General features: G+C 33.8%; 2 protein-coding genes across 2 annotated transcripts; one reads left to right on the plus strand and one right to left on the minus strand.

Moving 5' to 3' along the window:
* Window positions 1–12305: 12305 nt before the first annotated feature.
* Window positions 12306–17790, plus strand: LOC141621746 (formin-like protein 5). The gene is made up of 7 exons (XM_074438001.1): window positions 12306–12805; window positions 13398–13707; window positions 13801–14100; window positions 14383–14821; window positions 14936–15135; window positions 15893–16128; window positions 16768–17790. Exons 1-7 carry the CDS (start codon window positions 12671–12673, stop codon window positions 17629–17631), a joined length of 2484 nt encoding a protein of 827 aa, XP_074294102.1. The 5' UTR covers window positions 12306–12670; the 3' UTR covers window positions 17632–17790.
* Window positions 17791–23116: 5326 nt separating this feature from the next.
* On the minus strand, window positions 23117–26414 carry LOC141621747 (beta-amylase-like). Its single transcript, XM_074438002.1, has 8 exons — window positions 26149–26414; window positions 25662–25718; window positions 25166–25564; window positions 24885–25049; window positions 24441–24704; window positions 24026–24235; window positions 23689–23928; window positions 23117–23588 (listed from the first exon to the last, which is right to left on the minus strand). Exons 2-8 carry the CDS (start codon window positions 25707–25709, stop codon window positions 23442–23444), a joined length of 1473 nt encoding a protein of 490 aa, XP_074294103.1. The 5' UTR covers window positions 25710–25718; window positions 26149–26414; the 3' UTR covers window positions 23117–23441.
* Window positions 26415–27279: the final 865 nt, after the last annotated feature.

Below are 27279 nucleotides of genomic sequence, written 5' to 3' on the forward strand. Positions count from 1 at the left end.
GATCAATCATGTATGCCATGATATGCACACGTCCAGACGTGGCATATGCATTGAGTATGACGAGTCGGTACCAAAAGAATCCAGGTGAAACACACTGGATAGCTGTTAAAAATATCCTCAAGTACCTACGGAGGACTAAGGATAGGGTATTGACTTATGGAGGAGATACTAAGCTATGCGCAATCGGTTACGCAGATGCTAGATCCAAACGGATCGAGATGACTCAAAATCTCAGTTCGGGTTCGTCTTCACTCTTAATGGTGCTGCGGTCAGCTGGAAGAGTTCCAAACAGAGTGTTGTAGCAGATTCTACTACTGAATCCGAGTACTATGCCGCTTCGGAGGCAGCAAAGGAAGCGATATGGATGCGTCAATTCTTACAAGGACTTACGGTAGTTCCTAGTTCGAATGACCCGATCACCATCTATTGTGACAATAGAGGTGCCATCTTCCAGACTAAGGAGCCAAAGTCTAGCAACAAATCTAGACATGTACATCGGAAAGCTCACCTGATCCGTGATTATGTGGAGCAAGAGGAAATAGTGATAGACAAGATTGCGACGGATGATAACATCGCGGATCCTCTTACTAAACCTTTGAATTATGATAAGCATGTAGGGCACGTTAATTCCATGGGAATTAAACGCTTCCTGAGTTGTAGTACTTGATTATGGATTTGATACATTATCTTTTTCATATATACTATTTATAACTTCATCGTTTTATATATAATATTTTGTTTTTCATGTGGATTGTACTGACAACATTGAACGCCACAAAGTGAACTGAATTACATTATATTTGTTTTAGTCCGTAATCGCCCATATGAGCTGATAACTCTGGCTATTATATTGTGCAGTCGATTGATGGTGGGTTCAACGAGCCATAAGTCAATCAGTTGGCTGATCGATCACAAATACGAGTTATAACGATACCTCGTAGGACAATTTTTGGTGACAACGTAATGGAGTCCTAAATGTTTAAAACATTCGGTGCCAGGTCGTGGATTGGACGTCCATTGTGTTCCTAGAGTCGATTCTTTTGACTATCGACTGCCTCTTGAGATTAAGGCAGTTTTTGGGTGACTTTGGTTTCTTTCTCACGATCGCCGTGAATCTGGAGGCTAAGTAGATTTTTTTCGGGTCATTTCATACGTGTGCTTACATCTGCAGGATTCGAGTTGAGGAAAATATCCAACCCTTATCAGGTATAGTTATTTCTCAGGGCCACTCGAGGAGTTGTAACTGAAATGCATGGCCATGCTCGAATGATGATTCGTTTATCAGTTAAGTTACTCTCTAGTCGGGGAAACCACTCTTGATGATGATCGCTTGTAAAATACGACCTTTGTGAATACGGATTTGCAAATTGTTTTACATTGAGTGGGAGAAATTTTAGGATATGAGAATCGGTTGTCGCACATACACTTGTGAGGACAAGTGGGAGTTTGTTGGAGCTTGTGTCCTCCACAAATTAGTGTGATAACATTTGTAAATCTCTTACAGGTTCACAAGGGTATACTTCGTATATTTAATCAGTTGATTAACGTTTACGTAATAATGGTTGGCTTGCTAGAAAGTTTGACGTTATTATCATACAGATGGCGGTGATCAACTGGTCCCTAAAGGTCACTTCTATAGGATGTGTTTGAGAGATGTGGTTATAGAAATATGATCACCTTGATGCCTAATATGACTAACAGTTAGTCAATGTGTTGATGAGACAATTATTTAATGAAGATTAAATAATATTAGTTGAGACGAATTAACTGTGAATTCGTAAATTAAATATAATAAGTTATATTTAATTAAATGTATGTAATGTTAGTTTGGACGAATTAATCTGTTAATTCGTAATTAAATGTAATCGGTTATATTTAATATCAACAAGTTGAATGTGTCATAGTGGTAATAGTGAGGGTACACAAACCAAGAGGTCATGGGTTCGATCCTCACTAGATGACAATTTAACACATTTTATACATTTTTGGAATAACCAAAAAATAAGGAAAGATTACTCCTTATTTCGGTTATGGGCCGAGAAAAATAGAAACGAAAACCCAACCCTAATTCATTCCTATACACGGTTTATAGGTGAGTGAGGGAGAGGATTTTCTGACCGAATTCATTTTTCATTTTTGCCTCCTCTCTCATCGGAAAAACACAAAGAAAACCTAAAAATTATTTTAATTTTTGGATCGATTCTAGCAAAATTAAGGGCATTTCTCGGAGCATCTTGAGTGCAACTGATAGGAGAATATCTATTTTGATATTGTTCTTAGGCCGTATTTGCTAGGACCGAAGGTTAATTCTGAATCCTTTACTTTTGTTTATTTATTTTAATTTATGACTAGTGATCGTCATCATTAAATTCGTTATAGTCCTTAAAATCAAAGGGATGCATACAGATAAATCCCACAGTCTGGGCGTGTCCCGGTACCTGTTTGTGGCTGTTGGTATATCTGGGCGTGTCCCGGTACTAGTGTGGTTGTCGGTGCGTCTGGGCGTGTCCCGGTACCGTGGTGGTTGTGGGTACGTCTGGGCGTGTCCTGGTACCGGTGTGGTGGTTGTTTGATAGCGTCTCATTCATATTAGTAGTCATGTTGCATATTCACAAACTTGAGTCGTGTCGCACTTTATTTGTTTATTGAAACTGACGTTTGTGTGTCTGTGCATTGTCACCTATCTCTTTTGGGGTGCCCTGTGTCGATCCATATGATATCCTTTGGTCATATGGGGAGCAGGTTAAGTCCAGGTTATTTGGATAGCACGCGAGAGACGGGACGAGCTTGATGAGTCATGAGACGAGTCTAGTTGGCTAGAAGTGTATAGATGTCACGAGATGTTTATTTAAATCATTAAATATTACATTAATAAAATGTTCTTTGATTGAAGTTTTGAAACCCTACCTCGGGAAACCGAGATGGTAACGCTCTAATTATCTTGGCCGGATAGTGTGGGAAATATCGGTATACTTCTATTAACATTATAAGGATTATAACGAAATTATTAATATGAAAACTAGTCATAATAAAAGAAATTTGCATAAACAAAATAGAGAGATTATGAAATCAACCTTCAGTTCTACCAAAATCGGCCTAAGAACAATATCGCATAAGGAGAATAAGGAGAAAATAAAAGGGAGATTTTTCTTCCTTTTTTTCTTTTTTGTTTGACCGAAATAACCAACAAGAATAAGGATAAAATCCTCTTATTTTGGTTATTATCATAATGTATTAAAATATGTACATTTTATCAATTGTCATATATATATATTGTCCGTATTAATAATTCCACATACAACCGTTTGCAGTCGATTTATTAATTCCGGCCTGACAACATTTATTATAACAATCTTGTATAATATATACATTAACTATAAATATCGCATATTTATAGTTTGCTTATTAAATATAACTGGTTATATCTAATTACGAATTAATATCTTAATTCGTTTAAGCTAACATTATATACATTAATTAAATATAACATATTATATTCAATTTACGAATTGACAGTTAATTCGTCTCAGCTAATATTATTTAATCGGCATTAAATAATCGTCTCATCATCACATTGACTAACTGTTTAGTCATATAAGGCATCAATGTGATTACATTTCCATAACCACATCTCTCAAAAACATCCTTAAGGTATGACTTTTAGGGACCAGTTGATCACCACCATCAGTATGATAATAACGTCAATCTTTCTAACAAGCCAACCGTTATTAGGTAATCGTTAATCAACTGATAAAATACGAAGTATACCCTTGTGAACCTTTAAGAGATTTATAAACCACTAGGGAGTTGGATTACATATGTTCCCTTCGAGATAGCAGCAACTCGTGCTCCATTCCCGACTCGCAGGTCCACATCACCTTTTTCGAGAGGTATGATGTTCTTTAGGCCCTGCAAATGATTACACAGATGAGAACCACAAACAGTATCAAGTACCCAAGTTCCGAAACTTGCATGGTTAATCTCAATCATATGAATATAAGATGACATACCAACAGGAACGACGCGGCCTGCTTTGATGTCCTCACGGTAGACGGGATAGTTCCTCCTCCAATGTCCAGTCTTATGACAATGGTGGCACTCTATGTCACCGCCCTTGCTCTTTGCCTTGCTCTGTGAGCCACTAGTCTCACCAGGCACACTCTTACCGTTTCCTGGCTTCTTGAACTTTGGCTTACCTACAGCTAGGTCGCCATGAGCCTTGCCCTTACCTTTACCCTTGTTGTGAATCGTGAGAACATCCTGCTTCATGCTCCCACTCAATTTCATATCCTTCTCGGTCTGTACGAGAAGGGAGTGTAGCTCATGAGGACTCTTTTTCAAGTCATTCATGTAATAGTTCGCCCTGAAAAGGGCAAAACCATCGTGAAGAGAATGAAACATTCGGTCAATGACAATGCTCTCACTGATTTTACAATTCAGTGCCTCCAGCTTCTCGACATTCTCAATCATGTGAAGAATGTGTGGGCTAACCGGTTGGCCCTTCTGGAGTTTCGCATCAAAGAAGCGACAGGTATGCTCATATGTAACGATTCTCGGTGCTTTTGAGAACTCGTTAGTGAGCGTAGTGAAAATCTTGTTTGCACTTTGGGCAATGAAGCGTCTCTGCAAATTGGTTTCCATTGCAAAGATGAGTACGTTCTTTATCGCACCTGCTTCCATAACAAAATCACTATAAGCGAGTGTCTCGTTGACTCCTGCATTGGGGCCTGGGTTGACCGGTATTGGCTCAGTTAAGTACTTGAGCTTACCGTCGGCAATGGCAAGCATTCCGTAGTGCCGCCTCCCGGTCCTCAAAGTTGGACCCATCATTTTTCAGACGTGTGAACTGATTCATCTGGTCCATGAATACTTTCAGCCAGGTCGCGCGATCAAGTGTGGCACTAGGCATTGGGATTGCGTTATTTCCTGCCATTTTGTTGTAATAGTATTATGAAAAATAATCGTGTTCTACACTGCGAGAAGAAGAATAAAAATAATAAGCATGTGCATCGTTTATATTTTTAAGTCTAATGAACTACTGTCATAACGCGAAGACTCAAAACATTTATACAATTGACCTCCCTCAAGAATTATATAAATGATCCCAAGACTCAATTCTCTGTAAATTGATAAGTTAACCTTTTAGCTAATTCTACCGTTAGAATTCTTGGTCGATAAATTTCTGTAAATTCTATCTTTAGTCCATCATAATCACGAGAAACTCTTTGGACTATGATGTTGAGGTAAACTAAGTCAACACAACTACTTACCCAACGTAGAAGGGGTCATATGATGCCTACCGACGAAGAAGGGATTCATAGTTGTTTGCCCTTATAAAGACTAATCTCAATTTCCGTTTTAGAGGAAGATCCCATCAACTTTATTTTAATTCATTTTAAGTGAACTAATATCTAGCATGCGAGAATGAATAAACTAAGGTGATGGCTTAAAGACAGTGACATCTGTATGTGCATGAAAACTAACATACAACCTATATGAGTCAATTTTCATGCATTTTATTAGTAGGTGGTTTGGTTTTAGGCGGAATATGATGCATAAACTAACATGTGAATGAAAAGCAATAAGAATGAAAAACGTAAAAACAGTAAAAGTCCTAGTGTGGCCTATCCTATCAAAATGAACAATAAATACAAGTTTGGAATCCTCCTTGGACCCGAGAAGCTTGTCTTGATGTTCCATCTTGATCCATGTAGCGGGAGTGAGCTTCAATCTCCATCTTTAGTCTTCTTTTGAAAATTACAATAAATAAAATTTACATAATAAACCTATTTATTACATTCTAATTTCAAAACCCAAAAACTAAAGAAAAATAAAGGAGATTCGAGATCTCATAATTACATTAAAAATTATGTTTCCTTCATTACGAAAACATAATTTGACTAAGGCCACACTAAGTATTACAACAGATTGCAAAAATACGTAAATTAAATTCATTCAATCGATTCATTCAACAAAAATAAAATATAATGCATCAACTAAAATAAATTAAACATACATGACACAATTCCTTAATTATGTTGATTAATTTATCCAAACCACCTATTTAAATCCAATTAAGTGACAATTCCTCAATTAATCACATTAATTTCAATCTTAATCCATATTAAACTTGTAATATGAATTCAATCCGTCAAAATTTTAAACTGCTTTAAAATAATTCGGTATCTATTAATTGTGAACCGTTTCACAATAACTAATTGGCCAAAATCAAAACAAAAACAAAATCCCTTTTTTTATTTGGTCTCGGCATAAACAAAGAAAAACAAAACAAGCATGTTTCTTATTTTATACACGGTTTTATCTGTAAAAACCGAAACAACAAAAAAATTTGTTTTTTTAAATTCTGTCCCCTGTGAACAGTAGCACGTGAACAGTAACAACAAATTTTTTTTTTTCGGATGCTTTTCCAAAACGGCATAAACAAAACAACCGCAAAAAACTTTAATCGGTTTTTCTTAGAAAAACCGAGAGCAAAAGAAATAGCAAATTTTTTTTTTTTAATACTGTTCATCCCTGAACAGTATAGAAACAGCAAAAAAAAATTCATGGTTTTTAAATTAGGACCCTAATGCCTTTTTAATTTGAACTTAATCTGCATTAAATTAAACATGACGATTCCATTTATGTTTTAACTTAATCTGCATCAAATCAAACATCTACCAATTCTTCATATGATAATTTTAACTGATTAAAACAACATTATGAAAAATAAAAATGGAAATCTCGCATCAAAAAGAACAAACACCGGCTGCAAACATTTTTTTTTAATCGACATTAACAAAAAAAAAAACAGCCGTGCCCTAATTTTTTTTCGGAAACCCTAAAAGTTTACATACAATTTTTATGAAAATCATCAAAATTAAAATTCGTGGCCTTTGCTCTGATACCACTTGTGGGATTTATCTGTATGCATCCCTTTGATTTTAAGGACTATAACGAATTTAATGATGACGATCACTAGTCATAAATTAAAATACATAAACAAAAGTAAAGGATTCAGAATTAACCTTCGGTCCTAGCAAATACGGCCTAAGAACAATATCAAAATAGATATTCTCCTATCAGTTGCACCCAAGATGCTCCGAGAAATGCCCTTGATTTTGCTACAATCGATCCAAAAATTAAAATAATTTTTAGGTTTTCTTTGTGTTTTTCCGATGAGAGAGGAGGCAAAAATGAAAAATGAATTCGGTCAGAAAATCCTCTCCCTCACTCACCTATAAACCGTGTATAGGAATGAATTAGGGTAGGCTTTTCTTTTCTATTTTTCTCGGCCCATAACCGAAATAAGGAGTAATCTTTCCTTATTTTTTGGTTATTCCAAAAATGAATAAAATGTGTTAAATTGTCATCTAGTGAGGATCGAACCCATGACCTCTTGGTTTGTGTACCCTCACTATTACCACTATGACACATTCAACTTGTTGATATTAAATATAACCGATTACATTTAATTCTAATTAATGATTAATTCGTCCAAGCTAACATTACATACATTTAATTAAATATAACTTATTATATTTAATTTACGAATTCACAGTTAATTCGTCTCAACTAATATTATTTAATCTTCATTAAATAATTGTCTCATCAACACATTGACTAACTGTTTAGTCATATTAGGCATCAATGTGATCATATTTCTATAACCACATCTCTCAAACACATCCTATAGGTGTGACCTTTAGGGACCAGTTGATCACCGCCATCTGTATGATAATAACGTCAAACTTTCTAGCAAGCCAACCGTTATTAAGTAAACGTTAATCAACTGATTAAATATACGAAGTATACCCTTGTGAACATGTAAGAGATTAATTTACAAATGTTATCACACTAATTTGTGGAGGACACAAGCTCCAACACAGACGTACCGGGTCCGGAAGCCAACCGGATCCCCTGCCAGACGTCGTGTCTCAACCACACGCGTCCCACCAAACTGAAGCCATTAATGTGCACATCCCTCTCGGACTGGGAAGCTCCAAGAGGCAACTCAAGCGTAAGACGGTCTCCCAACCGTCTTATGTCTCCTCAACAACACCACATCCTCCATATACATAATAATAACCAAAACATGGCATAGAACCCAACATATCATAATCATCCTCTTAATGATGTAATTAACCATTAAACATGTTATAATGCAAATGCCCTAATTATGTGAGACTAATCACAACATCAACATAAACAACACCATATTTTTGAAACCGATTAGGATTAACCTACCTTTTAGCATTCTTCACAAGCAAAATCTGAAACCACCAAGCATCCATATCATAAAACCGTCTCATCCTACATAATTCCATAACAACTATCACAAAACATCCTACAACACATAATACTACTAATTAACCCTTCATTATAACCAAATAACCACTCCTAATACTAATTAAACACTAATTAACAATACCCATCAAAATCCCCCAAATTCTAGGGTTTTAGTCTTAAAACGAATTATCCCAATTAAAGGGAAAAAAGTAGTATAATACTCACCAAGTTACAAGGAACAAGAATATGTGAATGAATCTTCCAAAATCTTCACCCTTAGTTGTAGATCTAGGATTTAAAGAAGGAGGGATTGTAGATAGAGGTGGAAGGGGTTTAGAGAGAAGGAGTTAGGGTTTAGAAATGGGAAAAATCAGAAAATAGGGTATATATATCAAAGCCCATCAAAGCAATCCCACGCGAAACTCAGCGGTTCCCGTGACTTTCGGTCGAGTGATATGTTCACTCGGTCGAGTGACACCGCATTCGGTTGAGTGAACCACTCACTCGGCCGAGTGACAGCTGGTAGAACAAATCTCAACACTACACAGGTCTACTCGGTCGAGTAGACCAACACACTCGGTCGAGTGACTTCCACTCGGCCGAGTGTCGCACCGAGTAACTATAGAAATTCGGGTTATTACATTATCTGAAGTGGACAACTGGTTGTAGGACCTATTAACTGACTATTAAGTTGGTTTTGAAAAAAAAGTGTTTAATTCTCGTTTTACATTTTAATGACTTTCTCCATTATTAAGTTGTCATGCCCTATTTAAGAAATCAAACTAGTTTTGTACCCGCGAAAGTCGCGGACTTGTTCTATTTGTCCCATTTATTTGCTTTTGTTGACGTCCATCTTTAACTAAAATATAATTTTTTTTTATCGCGAATAAGCTATAAACCAAACATTTGTGAATATTTACTTCTTTTATATTATTTTTCATGATCATAGTAATATAGATAGAAGTTTTAATTTGAATTTTATTTCCATATATTTTAATACATGTTAATATTATTCATGAATATTTTGTAGTCAACAATTTAATGTAGCTAATTTTATAACTATAAATGTTTGTTTAAATTTTTTACAAATTTGTTATTTTTATGTATTTATGATGTACGTCATAAATAATTAAGCTAAAAACGACTGCGTCATTAGGTCGATAAACAAAGCACTCCAAGATCGCGGTTACATATCTGATAGGTTTTGTTAAGAAAGTTAAATTGATACTATTAATTTAACTTTTCCTCAAAATCTATGTTTTTTATCAAAAATATACATGTAAAATAGAGAATCTCGCCGATGATGAATGGTGATGCTTTGTAAGCCAACTAAAAGAGTAAAAAATATGTTTTCGTTTTTCACATTTAGATCCAAACATGTAATCTCCACTTTTTAATAGCCTCCTCACAATCAATAATCTGCAAACTGAGATAGTTAAAATTAAAATTAAAATTAAAAGCATCATCTTAATTACAAAACTAACTATACAACTTATTAAACGTTTAAAATTTCAAAATCTTAAAAGATAGAAATATGGAGTACTTTTAAGAAGACTATGAACGTTTGAATCACATGCACATATACACCTTATTTTTCACTTTTTCGCAAGTGTGCTAATTACAATATTTAAGATGGTTTTGAAATAAATCAAAAGTAACAATATGAGAAATTGTGAAGCTTTATAATCCAAGTTATTGGATTTTTCATTTACCACAAATAAGACCTTTTAGCTACTATATTTATTACTAATGATGAATTATATGGATAAATTTTACGATTTAAATTTTAAATAATAGTTTAAATAATGAGAGTAAATTCTTAATTTATTTTTGTAATTTAGTCCATGATCTTATGGTTTCCACTAAAAAATATTATTAGTAGCTTTATAATCCAAATTATTAGACTTTTTATTTACTACATATAAGACCTTTTAACTACTATCTCTATGGTTAATGAAGAGTTAGATGCACAAATTGTACGATTTAAATGATGAGAGTAAATTGTTAATTAATTTTTATAATTTAAATCATGATCGGTATTATGATTTCTATCAAAAAATATTAGTAAATCTTATGAAGAATTTTAATAAATAAGTCTGATGTAGCCTTAATATTAACCAATATAAAAATGACATCTGAATTAAAATTAGATGTTTTAAGTAGCCTTTTAACTATATGTATTTTTTTTTTTTACAAAAACAGAGTTATAAAAAAAACAATTTACTAAGATCCTCCAAATTCGAATTAAAAACTAAAAATGTTTTGTTTTTATATCAAGTGAGACAATTACGTACCAAATAAGTTTTAATATCATTAGAACATGGTTCAATGATGGATATCAAGTTTTTGTTCAACTAATTCCTTATGTTGCCTACACATTTCCCATGTAGTTTTTTTTTAACAGAATATGTTAATATTATGAGAAGACAAAGGAAGCATCACCTACAAAAATAGAATAAGAAACAAACATACATTTAACGATAACTTAATTAATCTTGTAAGAGGGTTTACATAAAGATAGTATAAAATAAATCTACCACAAAGCGATATTAGTGGATAAATTACAAAAAACTGTGCATTTTACAATAAGTTTATATAAATTACACAGACAAAACTCGTAGAACATACCTTATGTATAATGTAATTAACTGCACCAATCCAACTTTGTAATAATAAGAAAATTGTACCATTCCATCTGCAAAAATAAATCAAGGTGAGAAATACAAATTGACATCAATAAAAAGTTATTTAAACAACACCAAATAAAACACAAATCTTATGTATGATATAACTTTATTTTTTTCACAAATGCAAATGATTAATAAAAATTATATGCAATGGAAAGTTTCAATAACATATAAATATGCCAAAAGGTTAGAAAAAGAGGGTAAAAAAAATAAAAGTGCTTATTTTAAAGACTTTACTTATATTAACTTAGCATCAAATACGGAGTTAAATTTTAGGGGGAGAAAGGAATCATCAAAAAGGAAAAGGAAGAGCTAAAGAGAAAATGAAGAGTTAGAGATGAATAAGGGGTCATAAACATAATAAGTATTCTATCTTAATTCTATGAATGAATATTATTAATTAGACACATATTATCAAATGAAAGTTTCTTAGTGATTCTACGCTATCGCATGTCTTATACATATGCTCAAGGTAGCCTTTTTATATTATTGTATAGATATGACATGTAGATTATGATAGGTAATTTAGCATGACTTTAAGTTAGATATATAGATTTTGTATTTAGATTATAGAGTTATTGATTTTACATATATAAATATGGAGCAAGGAGAAATGTAATGTAAAAGGTTTACATGATAGTGGTTTATAAATTATCTTATGAAATTAAAATAAGACATATAGTTGATGGTTGATAGTTTGGCTTACTTTTTAATTATATTTATAGATTATTATTATTATTAAATCCACTTTGCATGAGAGTGATTTAAAAATTATCCTATGAAATTAAAATTATCTAAATTTAGTTTTTTACCATTAATTATGAGAGTAACTTTTAAATGTGGAATTGATAATTTTTTTTTTTCATTTGTACTACTATGCTAGTATTTCCACGTGGACTATATTTTGCCACGTCACATTAATTATTGCCATGTCACATTTGTCTACGTGATGTTTAATGTCTAGCCTTCTAATAATATTTATAGATTAAATGTTTATGGTTTTGACATGAATTAATATAATGACTAATGGTTAGTTTTTTTTTAGTTTCAAATGGTTACTACTATTCTAAACTAAAATTATTAACTTTTCAATTATTTTTTTTCGTTCTTACGTGATATATATATTAAAAGTTAAAATGACCAATAAAGTGACACAAATGAAATAATATTGTTCTTTCTTTTCTTTTTGAGATTTTTATAGCAAGTGCTTAATATACCATCCTTTCACTTTTCATTTTGTCTTTTCCGAAAAAATTGCGAAAAAGCTCACCATCATCCCAGAAACAAATCAATAAGCCATCTTCAACAAAATCTAAATCAATTTAATTTATTGAATCTCTTTCCCTCATTAATACCTCATCTCATTTATCCATTTATCCTCCCTCACTTTTTCTTTCTTTCTTCCTCCTTCTCAATATCTTAATATTTAAATAACATATGATATTTAAATTAGGATATTAATTTGTTTATTTTTAAAGGAAGAAGAAAGTGAGGGAGGAGAAAAGTACCTCCTTATGTACGAAAATCATTCATCTGTGGGCTCATCATCATTAACTGCAATTTCTTGAATTCTTACACAATTTTGTAACATCTTTTAGTTATAACTTTGGTTGTAGAATAAGTCTAGATAGATGAAATGAGAAAAGGAAATATATGGGTTTGGAAAAACAATAAAATATTGAGTATCTATCAAAATGAGAAGGCTCAACTCTATGATCATTTTTGCCTTCTTGTTTAATATGTGTTTTATTCAAAACAAACTTGTTATTTCCCGGATGATTTATATGCATGGGGTTTATTCTCCTCCTTTGCAGGTCAACAAATTATGGGTATGATTTCATATTTCTTTAGTCAATATTATTTTGTGCCTTTTTTATTATTGTTTTCATAGTACTTGTCGTAGTCGTTTTTGTTCCGGTCGATGGTTTTTTTTATGTTATTAACACTTCAATAAAATTTATCGAACTTGCAAAGAAAATTATTCTAAACGTACATAATGTTTTTCGGAGTATCTATTTTTGAATATTTTGGTTTTGTAGTGTTTATGGACTGTAAGATTTAGTACCATGTATGTTTTTATCGAATATGATATGCTATAATTTCATGGCACATTTCCTTAAAATGTGTTTTGTAGTTTATTTTCAAGGACATTATGAATTAAGAAGTGAAGTAGATTTTGACTTTCCTTTGTTGCTTAAAGATGTGAACAACGTTTTTATAAGTTTTATGGATTATGGCATTTTGAAATTTGATGCAACTCTTTTGTAATTGTTTTAGAAGAAATTTTGCTGATTAAATTAAAATAATATTGTAGCGATGTAATGTCAATTTTGCCATGAAAACATGTTTATGAAACTAATAATGTATCAATTTTAAATGATATTATTGTTCAAACATATGTAATGTATATTCCTCTATCAGGATGAGTGTTTGCGGAGGAGCAGCTATACAAATGTCTTCAAACAAATAGAAACGGAAATTGGGAAGTGTGGCATCTATTTGAAGTTAGTTAGAGCTAACTTAAGACAAACAGCTACATCCCCGATTCGATTATCTCGCAAACTTTTGTTTACACTACCAGCAAATCATGAAGATGATGTGCATTGTTTCGGCAAATATTATCATCTTTCATTACAGTGTTTACACAAAAATGCACATACCAATCTTGCTACATTACTATTGCACCAAACTTCTATTCCTAGAAGATCTCTTACTGACAAATCACTAATAGGTAGATTAGAGCGAACGTTTTAGTTATTTTTGCATGATCATTCATTCACACGATTTATTCACTTGCTAACTTATTGATGTAATCAATTCATAGATTATAATCCATCATCTGATAGCGTGTCCGATGATTCAATCATCATACCACCTCATCTACTATTTTATCCACCACAAGCAACACCGGAAGTTGATCAGAGCTCAGCATCTAGTAAACCAACTAAACATCAGAGTAATAATTTGGACAAAATTATTATTCTCACTGCTGCATCAATAGCAGGAATAGCGATGATATTTTCGTTACTTGTATTTTGCTCTTTACTTAGAGGTAGGAGGGGCTTTCGAGATAGACCAAAAGAGGATCATCATCTTCCGACATTGAGCTCCAGTGACACCTCAGGTGATAGAAATTACTAATCTTCTTTGCTCATTCTCATTATTGTCGAAGCAATTTGTAAGTAAGACTGTTTTATGGTAAGTTTATGTAAGAGGTTGTGAGGTTTTTTTATGCTTTAATGAGTTGTGAGTTTGAAACATGAATTGCTCAACCAACACTTCCAACACGTCTTACCATAACATGCCATTGGACAATCTTACCCAAATTTTATTTTGTGTCTATTCTTGAAAGGATGGATAACTTTCTTCATTTTTTTTAATTTGTGCGTAATATTTAATCTGCCAGACTCATCAAAAAGTTCAGAAAATATTGATTTGGGAAAGAACACGACTAGACCACAGCCAGCTGGCCAACTTGGCACGTCCTTGGCAACTATTCCAGAGGATTGCTTGGAGGATGATGTAAATAGTGAAACACAGAAGCCTCAAAGTTTATCAGCTGGACTATCAAATGGTTCGGCTCCACCAGTACCACCACCAGCACCAGCATTCAAGCCTAAAGCTCCTCCACCACCAGTAAAAGGTGCACGACCTCCACCTGCACCTCCATTAGGAGTAAGTAAACAGCCTCATAAACGAGAGGGGTCAACTTCAGGTGAAGGATCTAAGCTTCCAAGTGACAAGGATGGCTCACGGACCAAGTTAAAACCGTTCTTTTGGGATAAAGTGGTTGGAAACCCTAATCACTCCATGGTTTGGGATGAAATAAGGGAGGGCTCTTTCCAGTAAGATTGTTCGAAAACTCTATATAATTTGTGTGAACAACTTTTGACATGATAATACAATCATAATTACACTTGTTTTATCCAAATTGATTTTAATCAACTAATAAATTCCAGGTTCAATGAGGAGAAGATAGAATCTTTGTTTGGCTATAATCCTAATGAGAAAAGAAACAATGATCGAGGAGGGCAATTGTCGGATGCTTCTCAACCGCAACAAATACAAATAATTGATCCCAAGAAATCACAGAATCTATCCATACTTCTGAGAGCACTTAACGTGACAACGACAGAAGTTTGTGATGCCCTATTAGAAGGTGAAGTTATATCCTTTACTCATGTTTTACTTTTTTTTTTGGGGGGAGGGGTGGGTCTTCTACACACGATAAAATAAGAAGATACCCATTACATGTCATATCTACTTATGTTTTTTTGTGAGAATAGTTCCGTAATAGGAAAAAAAAAAGGAATGATTTTTTCGCTTTGGATGTTAAAAAAACCTTCTTACTGCTTCATTCTTGTTATCGGATATCATCTTCATCTCGCATGTTTGTTTCGTCTCTATCTTAGTTTAATTTTTTATGGTTATGAGATAGTGTTTTAGTCGCGAAATTTTGGCCATTATGGATGACAAAAACCCTTCACAAGAAATAATATATTTATTTTTTGTTGAATAGACCCTCTGAATTACAATTTTAGTGTTGATGGACTTTAACCTATTTCATGAGTAGCGCCACTTAAAGACTACTCCCTCCATCTCGGTACTTTGAATATCTATTTTCTTTTTTGTTGTTATCTATTTACTTGTCTATTTAGGAATGTTTATGAGTAATTTGATCATCAATATCTTATTGATCCACTTGACATCAAAAGTCATCATTTCTCCATGGTTTTTGTGTCAAAAATAAAGGTAAACAAATGACCACGAAGAAACATATCATAATAAGTCAATAACAATCTCATGTCTACAAATGCATTAATCTTGTCAATTTTGAACTCATACATGATATGATTTAGATTAATTTTTTCTTCCACTCAATACTATTAATTTCGAGTGGGTTTTAATAAATGTAGGCAATGAACTTCCTACTGAGTTGTTGCACACCATGATGAGGATGGCACCTACACAAGAAGAAGAACTTAAACTTCGATTATTCGATGGTAATCTTACTCTACTTGGACCAGCGGAGCGCTTTTTGAAAATATTGGTTGACATTCCACTTGCTTTTAAACGAATGGAGTCTCTCATGTTCATGACGACATACAAAGAAGAAGTATCGAATATTAAAGAGTCTTTTGTTACATTTGAGGTGAGCCAATTATGTGTTTGGATAAGTTTGATATAAGAAAATCTATCATTTCTCCTTCCTACATCACGTTGTTCAATTTTTTCTTATAAATCAAAGTAGCTTTCAACTCTCGATCAACATTCTACCCATTTAAATAATATTATTTGACTTTAATTAGTAGGCAGCGCCTAATACAAGGTAATATTATCAAGATTCATTATTAAAACAAATCTATATCATTCATTGCTAAAGTTATGTTTTATACGATTAAGGATCCTCTCCATTTCTCAAAAAGAAATGGACGTCCATTTCTTCTCAACGATCCAGATTAAATCTGGGTTTGATTGGATTGTTGTAGATTTATTTGAAAATAAAAAAGTAAATGAATGCGATTGGAATATATAATATAGTAATGTTTTGTGAGAGGAAATGGAGAGAAAAGAAATGGAGAGGATCCATTTGGTTTTATACATATAGAAAATTTTATTGAACCATCAAAATTAATAGGAATCGATTATGGAGGGATATGACTGACTTATGCAACAATTTAATTATATTGCAGGTAGCTTCTAATGAGCTTAAGCAAGAACCATCAAAATTAATAGGAATCGATTATGGAGGGATATGACTGACTTATGCAACAATTTAATTATATTGCAGGTAGCTTCTAATGAGCTTAAGCAAAGCAGACTGTTCCTTAAACTATTGGAGGCTGTTTTAAAAACAGGCAATCGCATGAACGATGGTACTTATCGTGGGGGTGCTCAAGCATTCAAACTGGACACCCTCTTAAAACTTGCTGATGTAAAAGGAATGGACGGAAAAACTACACTCTTACATTTTGTTGTCCAAGAGATCATTAGAGCAGAAGGATTAAAAGCCATTCGATCTACAAAAGAGAACGAAAGTATATCCAGCCTTAAGTCTGATGATTTTGTAGAAGATTCTGACATTGACGAAAATGCACAATACCAAACTCTTGGACTTGAAATTGTTTCTCAAATTAGTTCAGAACTTGAAAATGTCAAGAAAGCGGCCATGATAGACGCTGATGGGTTGACAATGTCAGTATCCAAACTCGGTCAGTCATTAAAAAAAATAATAAATTTCGTGAACAATGAAATGGACACCTCTGAGGAGGAGACTGGTTTTTATAAGATGCTAGTGAGTTTTAGAGATCATTCTGAAGGCGAGGTACAATGGTTAGTAAAAGAAGAACACAGGATATCAGAATTGGTAAGAAAAACAGCAGATTATTTCCACGGGAATGCTGGAAGGGAAGAAGGCCTTCGTCTCTTCAGTGTTGTACGTGATTTTCTACTAATGCTCGATAAGATATGTGCACAGCTAAAACAATCTATTCCCAAGCCCGTAAGAAATAATGATACCAATGATAAAAATACATCACCAGAAATGCCATCTCAGGAGAAACCATTGTCAACACATGACATGCGACAACGATTATTTCCTACCATCATCGGTAGCCAACTGAGTGACTCCGGTTTGGATTCAGACTCCAATTAAAATCATTTGGTAGTCATAGTATATTCTTGTCATTCTTTCCTGTAATAGAAAGGTCCGATATGCATGCGGAAACTAATTGACACAAAATGGAACATTTGTTTCTATTTTACTGTGAAGAAAACAACAAATAGAGATATAAGAATTTTCAATTTGATTAAACTAATCACAAAAATACACTCTCATCTAAGTATCTATTTGCTACCAACTTGCACAAAAATAACAAAACAAAAAATGAATTGAGTTTATTTGCGTTCAATCTTTTGAGGATCTTTCCCACATATTTGAGTCAATTATTTTACTCCTTAGGAATAGATTAAAAGTGAGTTCTTCCGTTCCTGTAACTCTTTCTTAATTTGAACCCTCACAATGAAAGTTCTTCCACGTCTCCTTTCAGAGGCAATACTTTTTCCTCTCCTTTAATTTGATTTATTCTTCATTGTATAATTACGTAAAATGTATCACTAAATCTAGTTTTAAACATCAAGTTTCCTCAAACATCGTATTATGGTAGACGTGTTTTAAGAAAACACTAAACATTGATAGTGTGCTCGTGTGCGTGTGTGTGTTGACTAGCCATTGTTTAATGAAATAAAGGAAACAATTTTTTGTTCGCATATCTAATAGTCATTTTTTGTGAACCAACAGAATTTTATTTGGTTATATTTAATAATGAAGATTGTACTTTTTTTTTTTGCGTTAATGCTTAAATAGTAAAACATTATGAGTAAATTAAGAAAACTCATCACGAAATTGACTTCATTCTTTCTATTGTGAAATATGAGTCATTCATTATTATACTCTAACTACTTATAGTATCAACAAATTAGACGGGAACTTTGTTAATAGTAAGGCTAACTCCTTGGATAAGTACTCGCACAATTTACTACGTCATGATTTAAGTGAATTGTCAATTTCATTTGAATGTAGTCCGGATTCGCTCGAAATTAAGTAAAATCGAACGACTTTGGAGTGCACGTTTTTATATAAAATCGCACCGACTTTGCGGATTTCGAGAAAAGTGATAACAAGTAACGTTATATGAATTATGTTGGCTAGTTATTAAAGTCATTTCTAGTTGTTTAGTCCTCAAGACATATACAAGATCTCAAGGGCTTGTTCGTCGGCCAATGGTCTTATTTCTTACTTAGCCAATATTTCTTCAAGTTTTTCAACAATAAAAGCTATACTCTAGGAGCCGGTGTTAGAAAGGCGGCCGATCCACCGGCCATGAAATTTGTTTTACGTGCATTTTGCTTTTTCGTTATCGTATTTTGTGGGTTTTTATCAGTTTTAGTTAAAATTTGGTTATTCTTGTGTCAAATGGGCGCATTGGTGTGACAACACCTCATCTCTTTGTTAGCGTATGTGAATGCTGAGCATTTCTCATTTATATTCATCAGGGTGCATGCACAATTTAAACATATTATAAGGTCCACTGCATATTTCTTTTGAGACATAAAAGTGTCAGTTGTGTCTTGCTTCATTTCCAGTCTAAGAAAATAATTTAACAATCTTAAATCCGAAAAATTTTCTATCATTGAAGATTTGAACTCGGCAACAATAGATTCAGATGTCGCTATGTAGATCACATTGCCGACCTATAAACATGCCACTAAAAACTCATTGTCGCATTTTATGAAATAATAGGTAGGCTCATTTTCGCTCGTTGTAAAGCCAGGTTCATGGAAATAAGAGTCGCTTTTGTTATACCATGCACGCATAGCTTGATTAAGACATTACAAAGCCTTTTTAACCTATAGACTTTGTTTTCGCTTCCAGTTTTCAAAAAACATGCATATCCCTTACCAACTAAACGTGCTTCGTGCTTTTTTACATATCTACATCATACTTTGTTTAAAACACTCATTTCAACCTTATCACATTCTTCTCTTAAGTGGTTCTACCAACTACCAAATAGAATTTTACCCAACTGAATTGCATCTCCTCGTGCATTGCATCTTGTCATTTTGAGACTTTCTACATAATCATCATAAGTAAGAGGCATTGACGCGAATAACGCAAAAGTACAACTTGTATACACATCTCGATGTGATCTGAACACTTTGGAGGTGTCTCTTCAAATGAGCTTGAAGTTTAACTATTAGGAGATGATGATTAAGGGTTAGACGGTGAGGTTGACGGTGTTTGAGTTCTGCTACCAATCAAACAGATATGAAGCTAGTGAATGATAATTGAAGCCACCTTCATTTTCCAGAGAAAAAACATAAATTTTTGGCTCTTCAATTATTGATTGTGGTTTTCATCATCTTCAGGAAATAAAATCGTTGTACACATGTACAATTCTATAGGCAGCTAGCATCTTCATTAAACACCACATCGCTACTTATAATAGTTTTGCCACTACCTGGATCATATAACTTATATGCTTTACATTGTATACTATAACCAATGAACACACATTTACTCATATATTTCATCCAACTTGTGACGATAGAATTTTATTAAAGCATTGGCTACACAATCAAAAACTCTTAAGTGACTTACCCGAGGCTTAGAACCTCGTCATGCTTCATATAATGTTTTGTTAAGAACTGCTTTTGTGGGTGATAAATTAAGAAGATAAACTCATGTAGCAACCGTATGTGTCCATAACTTATTTGGAAGATGTCTTGCCTTTAACATACTTATGGCCATTTCAACAACAATACGATTATTCCGTTCAACAATACCATTTTGTTTTTGGTATGCATGATGTATTAAGCTCCCTATACGAATACCATTTTATTCACAAAAGTTATCAAACTATTGTGAGCAAAACTCACGTCCCCTGTTTATACGAAGTATCTTAATGAACTTTCCCGTTTGGTTATAAAGACTTTGAACTTTTTTAAAACTTCGAAAGCATCGGATTTTAAAGTTAGGAAGTATATCGAACGACTCATTCGACTATAGTCAGTGAACAAGAAATAATAACTCTCGTTCAAAAATGGAGTTTTCATTGGTGCACATCAGACAAATATGTGTGTGCTAGTTCAAGGCATTTAGACGCTCTCCACGGTTACCCTACAGGAAATGATGTTCTACTACGCTTTCCAGGAACACGCCCTTCACAAAACTCTAGGTCATCAACCACCGACAACTCTAAGATACTGTCTTTCCCTTTTAGAAGTAAGTAGTGACTATATCGTAGGTGCCAAAAATCTTACTCACATAACTTATTAGCTATGAAAACATTCTTTTTTTCAAAGTAATGCATATCTAACGAAAATATCTTATTTTGGGTCATTTTAATGGTGAGCATTATTTACCCGGATCTCTTATCCAAGCTTATGCATCTTCTATAGTTATCATCACATATGACCATGTAACCATTGGACATCAATTGTCCCACACTCAACAAACTATGAGCTAAACTGAGCATAAACGACATATCATGAATTAATTTCTACTTGACAAAGCTAGTATAAACAGTAATTGTACCTCTATCTTTGACTTGTACTACGTTATCATTGAGGAGGCGTACTTCATATATTTGCGACATGTCTAAATCCATGATCAAATACCGTGAACCAGACATATGATTTTAGAAATCATTATCAATAAACCAGACATTACCCGAGATTGCATTGTCATGAAAGTGTGCCATAAAAGGAGTTTTTGCCTCTTCTTTTTCAGCAAAATTTGCTTGATTTTACGTTTGCTCTTTTGCCTTTATCTAATAACTCACTTCTTTTAAGTCAAATTTTTTGCAATAATGACATTGAATGGACAACTTTTGTCCAAGTGTCTCTGCCCAAAATATTAGCCACTGCCTTCGTCGTCGCTATGAACATAGGGCTGAGAAGTTTAGGTTCGGACCAAAAAAACGGACTGGACCGGACCATTTGGTCTGAACCATGACGGAACGATCGAATTCTTTTCGGTCCAGTCCTTGGTCCTTATTTTTTGGAATTTCGGTCTTCGGTTCGTTCTAGCCGAACGCCAATAAATTTAGGTCTTGACCGAATGGACCAGTACTTTTGGCTTCTATGATCAATCTTTGAAACTTTGTGAGATAATCTAATATGTTGCTCCTAAAAGTTATTATAATATCAACAATAGCAATTAATTTAACTTAATCTTTATTTCCAACAACTCGTTTATTTGATTTAATGAAATTAAAATGTAATAGTTGTACACAAAATGGCAAAAAATCTTAATTTTAGGTCCATTTCGGTCTAAGACAAGACCGGAGCAAAACATTCGAGTTTGGTCCGAGCTAGGACCGAAAGTTTTAGGTACGGTCTTTGATCTACATAATTTATTTTTTGTTCTTCAGTTTGGACCGGTCCGTGCCATAAAAAACACCTCTACCGTTTCCAAGTCCAGCAATTTTTTTTTCTTTTTCAAGACTCTCCTGCCTCCTGCTACCTGAAATGTCTTTTCTTCATTATTTTCTTGTGAACGATTTAGTTGTTACTCGTGAGCTTGCAAAGAACTAATCAATTCATCAAAAGAATAAGTTAGGCAGAAACTCGACCCGACCCTAATTGCCTCCTATGAAACCTTTGAATTGTTTTTTGGAAATTTTACAAAAACAAATTTGCAAAAGTGGTAATTAGCCCGCATAACTCCCAATTGTGAGATTAAGTCCCATAACTTACAAATGTAGTAATTAGGCCCCATAACTTTGTCAAAAAGTGAAATGTAACTCAATTTTTCTTTTCAACTTAATTCATATCATTAAATCATTTTATATATAAGTTCATTGTACACTAAATAATTATTAACATTTTAAAAGTATTTATTTGATTTATTAACATAATTTTTAGAATATTTTTAATATTTTTTTACTAATTTTATTATAATTCACATACATATGAGAGTACGTTAACAAGTTTTCAATTTAATTTACCCAACAATTTGTAATAAATTGCATACACAATTTAAATTTTTTAATAAGTTTTATTGTATACTTATAAATTGTATTGGTGACTGAAATTTAATTTTTTTGTGCAATTTTGGTTGAAAATAAAAAATTAGGTTAAATTTTACTTTTTTGTCAAAGTTATGGGGCCTAATTACTACATTTATAAGTTATGGGGCCTAATCTCACAATTGGCTTAACTTATGGGGTAAATCACCAGTTTGGCAATGAACGAGAACTTGATTTACAATAGGTTGATTCAAGACTAGAACGAGTGGAAACCGTTGTCTTATCGCGCCGGAGGTTTGTTGAAACCCGATGCACATGCACTTATAGGGAAGAAATACTCTTTAAGAAAAGCGGTTTACTATGTGATTCATCGTTTTTTACAAGTTATGACTTGTCATTGTTTATTGACTACCCATCCTCCATATACACGCTATTTTCACTATACTAAAAAGCTTCATTATTGAAATCATTAACACTCGTATTTGTCCCCGTCTGTAATGTGTGGTTTTTCGTCATGTGTATAGCTGCAGCGTTATTTTTTAATGGCTCGATTGACATTTTATGTTGTCCAATAGAATGCAAAACATTGAAAGTTGCTGAAAAAGTAAGGATCGAGAATGAAAAAGCATACTCATAGTACTCAATATTTGTTATTATAATTTTCTTCAAGTAGTACACATGAAAGATCTATCTGACTCGCTCACAGTCGAGTGAAAACTTATATATTTTTCTTCTTTTATTCTGCAGAAACAGGAGCAGCTCGAGCAACAGCAACCGCAGCAGCGACATCATAAGCAACAGTAGGAAATGACGACAGTTACATAGAAAACAACGATTTGAAACCTCGTGAAGTCCCAGGATGTGGGTTCGAAGGTTGATTTATTGCGGCATATAGGTACTACATCACTTTTATTCTTAAGCATCATATAGTTTATTAGACTTTCATATCTGTTTCATTGTTGAAGGGGAATGGTGCCATAGGCTGAGTTGCTTCCAAAAGAACCTCAATTGGAATCTTCGGTTTTGACAGATCGAGTGGGACAATGCGCCTGCCGTATTCATCAGAGTTCGGGCAGTATTCCTGAACGTAATTGAAGGTGGAAATGTTAGAACCTGTCTTTTTACTTGTTTTTCTGTCGTAACTTATTGCGCAAATATTCACAGTGATGTTATTTTCTTACCTCATTCGCATGCATTCTCTTGACAAACGTCTTAAATGTTTGAAAATTCCCATCATCGAGAAGTTGATTGCACAAGCGAAGATATGTAAAACCATACATCCTAAGTTTTGGAAAACCATCCCTGTTCACTCCATTTGGCCTAGCATTAAGAAGGATCTGATCATATGCATTAGGATCGTATCTGGGTAGCGCATTTTCACCAGCAACTTCAATATTTTCTCTCCAGCTTCCACTTAGGACCTGCATATAAAGGCGAACTTATCAGTCGTGAATATAAGGAAGGATCTCTTCTGTAGTGTAATACTCATTTCTCAATATAATCATGTTATGTGCTAACCTGTTGCACAAGTTCTTGTGGAGCACTTTCAGCATATCCAGGCTGTTCATAGTCTCTCATCTCTAGACACGTAAAATCGAGAACTCCAAAATGCCTGGATAACATCCTTGCTATTGGACGATACCCGTCCCTGTCTCTCAAGTTATAGTATCCTGCTGTAAGTTCCGCAGCATGACTGTCATGCTTGTACCACCAGTGTAGTCCAGAAACCTGCAAGTAAGCAGTCAAATATACAGCATTAGGTTGGTTAAATAAGCGTCCCTTTTTTGTACGATGACTTTCTTATGCTATATAGGAGTATGTTACTCTGAATCTGCTATGGGTTACCAGATTAGGGTACGGACGTATCCAAGAGTCACAGCAAAAGGTGAAGAACAGAAGGTATGTATATCGCTAATCGCTATAGTTTGCTTACTTTAGCAGCTATCTTGACTCTGCAGCCACAAAAAGCTTTATTTGCTTCCTCTAGGATTTGATCACCATGGAAAAGTAAGTTGTTTGAGTACCAAGTTAAGAAGAATTTTCCAAAGTCAGTTTCGTATGTCCCATTTTGTCTGAAAAGCCCAGTTCCATCTGGTCTGTCATTGTATTGTCCTGCATCCCCTGGCATCTCCCAGTCGCCATGTCCAGCATCGGATGCAGCTTTCTTGAAATCTTCTCTCAGATATTTGTCATAGCACTGCAAATCATTATTGACAAACTTATACGGAGTATTATGCATTGTATATTTGTATAGTATTCCTTCCATTCAGGTCATTTCTAAAAAGGAACTCGAACATGTGACTGAGATTATCAAGTTGCACCACATATATTAGAGCAAAATGTTGAAATATATAACGAAAAATGTAAAGGAATATACCTGAAATTCTCCTATGCCGGGGTAAGACCAGCCTTGATTTTGGGGATAGGAAGGATATCTGAGCTCCCCAGCAGGACCAAGGCCAACCTCAATGTCAGTAATGATTCCGGCATCTAGGAAATCTTTCATATTTTGTCTGAAGCTCATCATGTAATCGCTGTACATCTGATCTCAACACAATAATTATCCAAAACAGATTCAAAAATGCCCAATATTCTTTCACACTGTTATGATTTTTCTTAAGTGGTGAATAGTACAAATAAGTGAACACTACAGCTAACCTGGATAGTAGTCCGTCCTCCGAACAGTGGTTCATTATCTACCCCGAGGGTAACATACTCTTTGTTCCTGGTCCCGCTTTTATTAGTATAAAAGATATCAGGATTCGAGTCACCAACCCTGAGTACCCACTGAGGAAGTGGGATGCTCACGGCATCTCCTACATTTCCCCCACATTGGTGGAATGACATTATAGCTTGTATTTTCAGTCCACATTCTTGTACGAGCTTAAACAAAGTTCGATATGCATTCCAGTCATACTGCTTAGGTCCTTTGGATTCGATGATGCCCCACCAAACATCCACCATGACTCCATCAACCTCTGCTTCTTTCAATTTGTTGAGCTGGTACTTGATGTCGTCGTAATTCTCAAACACATTGTTTTCTGAAACAACTCCTAGCTGCGGCGCGACAACAAGACAATTAAAGATACTTATGATGAAGAGTACTTATAAAGTAGAAGAAAAGATTGGCAATGGTATGGTACTAACGGCTTACTGGTAGCATCACGAAAACGGGCACATAGTTGGAGAGTAGTGAATCCATTGTCTTAACCTGAAGAACAACATGTTGGTGATGACCACAGAGATACGATTATATAACACATAAAAATGCAAGGATTTTAAGTATTTATTTTCATTGCAATATGATTGCAGTCTCGGTTATCATGAAATGCTAGCTTATAATAACGTCTTATTAATAGCTAAACGTCGTCTTGGTTGTGTAACTTCACATACATACATGATACATACATGACCTTAAATCGAAGCTGTTGACATAAGTGAAGATGCAGCAACTAAATGATGAAACTAATGATAAATTTCGTGTTAATTCTCCTTCCATGATACAAAAGTGGACATAAAGGAAAAACACACGTTAACATTCACTACTTTGAGATAGGAAATAATTATCTAATAGTAAATTGAGAAAATGGCGGATGTTAATGCGTGTGCATTAGAAAAACCCAAGGAAACTTGGTAAGAACCTTAATGTTACTGAAGGATGTGTTGTTGTTGTTGTTGTTGTTGTTGTTGTTGTTGTTGTTGTTGTAGACAAGTATTTTAGTAGGTTGAAGTATATTAGATAGATATGTAGAAGTGTGTGGTCTGTTGATATGAAATTCATGAAATTTATAGGCCTGATATTTGCAGACAATAGAGGCATAGCCGAATTATCATTAACAGTTTCTGTTGTTACAAACGTAAGCTAACCATTCCTATCCTTATCTGCTATACAAATTTTTTTCACTTTGTACATCATCAACATATCGCCCCATCCTTATACACATCCAGCTTTCTGTTTATTGCCTGCCACATTTAACTTCTTTACATCATCAAAGTAATTTTTATCCTCTGCTATAGATTACCACCTTACATTAAAAGTTACTCTCTCTGTCCCGATCATTTGTTATCCTTTTCCATTTTGGGTATCTCAGTCATTTGTTGTCCTTTCTATTTTAAGAATAAATTTGATAAGTAATTTGATCATTCACACTCAATTTATTCCACTTGTCATTTAGTCATTGACCCTCTCCCATTTCCTTGGTCTTTGTGCCAAAACCAAAGGACAACAAATAACCGGAACGGATGGAGTATTATAATAAAACAGTCCGTATCTCTTAAGAGTTAAGACAGACATATCTTCATTAGTTAAATAAATGAGACAAGCTTTTTGCTAATCATTAGTTATTCTATTTTGTCTCACATATCCTGTTTAACGAATATATCCGTCTTAAACAAGAATTCGTATCGGGAACAAAATGTTTGAGGTCACTGGTAAAGTATAGTTGAGGTGCTGTAAAACACTTAAATCCTTTTTCTGTTATCGAATTTTATCTTCAAATATATCAGCATTTTATTGGCCTTTTCTACATAAAATAATTTATGGGGTGGAGAGTTTATGGATTCAAGTAGCTAAGAGGGGGAGGGGCTGAATTATGTACTATTTAAAAATTTCAACTTAAACTTTATTGAATTAAAGTAAGTTGTTTGATAATATGGAAGATAAGTGAATACATCGATTAATATTGAATGATTAAACGAGTATTAAAAGAAAAACAAGTTTGCTAAAGTCTGAAGATAACAATGGTTCGATCATTGTTATTAAATCTCGTCTC

The sequence above is a fragment of the Silene latifolia genome, chromosome X (assembly GCF_048544455.1).
Source record: "Silene latifolia isolate original U9 population chromosome X, ASM4854445v1, whole genome shotgun sequence".
Classification (NCBI taxonomy): Eukaryota; Viridiplantae; Streptophyta; class Magnoliopsida; order Caryophyllales; family Caryophyllaceae; genus Silene; species Silene latifolia.